The following is a 3,718-nucleotide window of genomic DNA, read 5'->3' as shown; positions in this document are numbered from 1 at the left end:
ACATAAATTCCGTTGTTGCTTGAGTCTGACTGTGCATTGAGTCCGAGTCTGAATCTGACCATAGCAGCGCACCTGGCCGTCCCTGTGGGCTGTGGCCGTCCTCATGTGAGCTGCCGGTTCACTTACCAACAGTGTCAGGAAGGATTCCTCTTATCACCAGCCCGGCTGGCGGGCTGACCCCCCTTGTGTGGCATGTCAACTTTGGTGAGGATACTAGCAACTCAGGAGATGACACTTGTTTGTCGTGAGAAGTATGGTAGACAAGCCTGTTCAGTTAACCATTCCCTTGTTGATCGAGTACTGTACTTTTTTCCCTGGAAAAGAAAAAGGGCAGCGTGTAAAGAAGATGCGCAAGTGTCAGTGATCGTACACAGCTCAAGGAATAGAAGACACGTCGATGAAGATCGGGATTTTTTTTTCTTGCATTACAATCTGTCGATGCATGTGCATGGCAGAAGCTAAGGTGAAAGAAATGAGACGATGGAGAGCAGCAAAACTACTAAATCATCATGTTTTATTGCGAATCAATCTGACTTGGATTTCCAGAACACAGTGAAATTGATTAATTTAGTGCAGCACAAATCTTAAAACAGAAAACAAATTTTTTTTTTGCGATGAAAAAACAATTTGAATCCAACGGACCAAATTGTGCACGAAGGTCCGTGTATACGGTACAATGCCATTCCTGATAGATCACCGACCTGCTGCTACAAGCGCAATTGTAGCTGAGCGATGCAGTGCGTGCATGCGCCGGCCTGCAGGGTTAATTCCACTCGATCGATCGCTCACTCACTCGAGATAGTATTTAAGAACCGTGCGTACGCGTGTACAGTTGATTGCTTCAGATTAATTTTCACTAGTACTTATCACACTCTCACTGTCACTGACGCTCACTGCCAAGTCAGAAATGGAGATCACGCGGAGTAGTAAACCGTGGAGCTTTCTGCTGTTCGTCGTCACCGCGGCGTCTCGCTTCCCGGCAACCACGGCGGGCTGGTCGAAGGGCTCCGCCACGTTCTACGGCGGCAGCGACGCCTCCGGCACCATGGGTAAGTTCACCACAGCCTGCAGCTCTATATTTTAGCTGTGGAGCGGTTAAGCAAGCAGTGCGTGCGCAGGTGGGGCGTGCGGGTACGGGAACCTGTACTGGTCGGGGTACGGGACGCGCACGGCGGCGCTGAGCTCGGCGCTGTTCAACGACGGCGCGTCGTGCGGGGAGTGCTACCAGGTGGCGTGCGACCACGAGTCGGAGGCGCGGTGGTGCCTGCCGGGGAAGTCGGTCACCGTCACGGCCACCAACTTCTGCCCGCCCAACTACGAGCTCTCCGGCGACGACGGCGGCTGGTGCAACCCGCCGCGCGCGCACTTCGACATGGCCCAGCCCGCCTGGCTCCGCATCGGCATCTACAAGGGCGGCATCGTGCCGGTGCTCTACCAAAGGTACATAATCACATGCCTCCTAGTTTTAGCCATTGGGCGGTGGTTTGACTTTGATAAACTAATGGCGTTCGATCTCCATGAATGTAGGGTGTCGTGCGTGAAGCAGGGAGGGGTGAGGTTCACGATGGGGGGCTTCGAGCGCTTCCTGCTGGTGCTCATCTCCAACGTGGCCGGGAGCGGGTCGATCAAGGCGGTGTGGGTGAAGGGGACGGGCACGGAGAGGATGCCGATGAGCAGGAACTGGGGCGCACACTGGCAGTCCCCCGCCGCGCTCGTCGGCCAGGCGATCACCTTCGGGGTCACCGACACCGCCGGCCAGACCGTCGTCTTCCAGAACGTCGTGCCGGCGTGGTGGAGGTTTGGCCAGGCCTTCACCTCCAACATTCAGTTCTCCACTTCTGCTCAATCGTTCTAGGTAGCACGGTCGGACAGGGATAGCTAGCTGCAGTCTGGAGATCGAGTTCTTTGTTGGTTTCCTGTTGTATTGGGTTGAATAATTCTTCAGACTGATCAGAAATTCAGGAAGGATACAAGAGTAGTCGAGTAATGTTGAGGGAGAACCTGGAGAGGAACTGGTTTAGTCTCGGATGTGAACAGAGAGGCTAGAATCCATTCATGAAGGAGTTTGCACTCCCTTTTTTTTTTGAAAAGAACGGAGGAGTTTGTATTCTTGCCCCATTATAGGCAGCCTGTCTCATTTTCGTCTGTGCGGATTTTGTTGTAGAACTCTTGGCATCTAAGCGTGTAACATCTGGTTAGTTTCCCCTCCCGATTTTGCTGTAGAACTCTTGGCATCTAAGTGTGCCGGTTGATTAATACGTACGCAGCGAGTTTTCTCAAAAAAGAATAAGTAGTCCTTAAGTATTCCTAGCTGACTGTAAATCTGTTGCAGTCCTTGTAACTAGGGATCCTCTAATAAATCTGAATGGAAACATGTCGAGGAGCGATCACGCACTACAGGAATGCTGCGCTGCGCCGACGGCCGTGGCGTACGCCGACGGCCAAATGTCGGGGCCGTCGGCGTACTGCCCGGTCAGCCCAGCTGCTCGAAGCGCCCCTCGGCGTATCGCGCCCCTCGGCGTATGACACGCTATGCCGAGGGTGGCCCTCGGCGTATCGGCGGCCCTCGGCATAGGTTGAGGGTGCGACCCCGTCCCGTCGCCCCGCGGCCATGCCCTAACTGAACCTTGACGGCGTGAAGCCTATGCCGAGGGCCACCGTCGGCGTAGCTGAGCCAATTTCTCCCGCCGAATCCTCCCGCCCCTCCCGCCAAAATGACGTCAGCTGTCTAGCCTATGCCGAGGGGCACCGTCGGCTTAGCATCCATCTTTTTTTTCCTTTTTCCCGCCCATTTCTCCCGCCCAATCTTTCCCGCCAATTTTTCCCGCCATTTTCTCCCGCTTGACTTTTCTCGCCGTTTCAGCCCCTCGCCTCCCTATATATACCCATGTGTTCTTCTCCAACAAAACACCACCACCAGCATGGTGTGGTGTTGTTTGTCTAATGTTGTACCCCCGGGGTCTTTCGGCTACACGCACATGCGCTGACGGCACTTAGGCATGTCCTGGACGTATAGGGCAGAACTCACCGGTGGGGTGAACCGGAGGAAAACCTTAGATAGCATGGATCCATACTTGCCACCACATGACCTAAAACAAAGGAAAAAAGTCCATTGCTAACCCTAACTCTAACCCTAACCCTAACCCTAGGGGTAGATTTGCGGGGTCCCCGCCCCCTAGGGTTTCCCTAGATACAAACCACCGGAGCGTCCGAATCGCTGGAAACTCCTGCTACGGCTCATCCGGGGCCTATTTCATTCCAAACCTATGGTTTCCATGTGCATATGTCCTAAACAAAGCAAAGAAATTAAAAAAATCCATTGGTGAACCCTCGCACGAAAAAAGCTATAGGTGTAGATCTGCAAGGTCCCCGGCCTAGGGTTTCCCAAGATACAGATCACCGGAGCGTCGGAATCGCTTGAAAACTTGCATTTGTCCCTAACATATGTGTACAAGTGTGATGTAAGGTTTGTCTAACCTTGCATGTACCCGCGTTGACGATTTCCGCATACATGGGCCGACACTTGGTAAAATCCAGGATTTGTATGTGGAAACTCCTGCTACGGCTCATCCGGGGCCTATTTCATTCCAAACCTATGGTTTCCATGTGCATATGTCCTAAACAAAGCAAAGCAAATAAAAAAATCCATTGGTAAACCCTCGCACGGAGAAAGCTATAGCGGTAGATCTGCAGGGTCCCCGCCCTAGGGTTTCCCAAG

General features: G+C 53.1%; 1 protein-coding gene across 1 annotated transcript; it reads left to right on the top strand.

Moving 5' to 3' along the window:
• The first annotated feature begins 877 nt into the window (after nucleotides 1–877).
• Nucleotides 878–2,107, top strand: LOC127296771 (expansin-A15). The gene is made up of 3 exons (XM_051326982.2): nucleotides 878–1,049; nucleotides 1,119–1,440; nucleotides 1,528–2,107. Exons 1-3 carry the CDS (start codon nucleotides 908–910, stop codon nucleotides 1,853–1,855), a joined length of 792 nt encoding a protein of 263 aa, XP_051182942.1. The 5' UTR covers nucleotides 878–907; the 3' UTR covers nucleotides 1,856–2,107.
• Nucleotides 2,108–3,718: the final 1,611 nt, after the last annotated feature.

The sequence above is a fragment of the Lolium perenne genome, chromosome 4, assembly GCF_019359855.2.
Source record: "Lolium perenne isolate Kyuss_39 chromosome 4, Kyuss_2.0, whole genome shotgun sequence".
Classification (NCBI taxonomy): domain Eukaryota; kingdom Viridiplantae; phylum Streptophyta; class Magnoliopsida; order Poales; family Poaceae; genus Lolium; species Lolium perenne.
The sequence above is the reverse complement of the archived record's forward strand: the minus strand, read 5'-3'. Positions and strand labels throughout refer to the sequence as shown.

Coding starts and splice junctions, on each gene's coding strand:
- LOC127296771 (XM_051326982.2), top strand. CDS start 908: ATGGAGATCACGCGGAGTAGTAAACCGTGGAGCTTTCTGCTGTTCGTC. Junction 1,050..1,118: donor CGACGCCTCCGGCACCATGG/GTAAGTTCACCA, acceptor GTGCGTGCGCAG/GTGGGGCGTGCGGGTACGGG. Junction 1,441..1,527: donor GTGCCGGTGCTCTACCAAAG/GTACATAATCAC, acceptor CCATGAATGTAG/GGTGTCGTGCGTGAAGCAGG.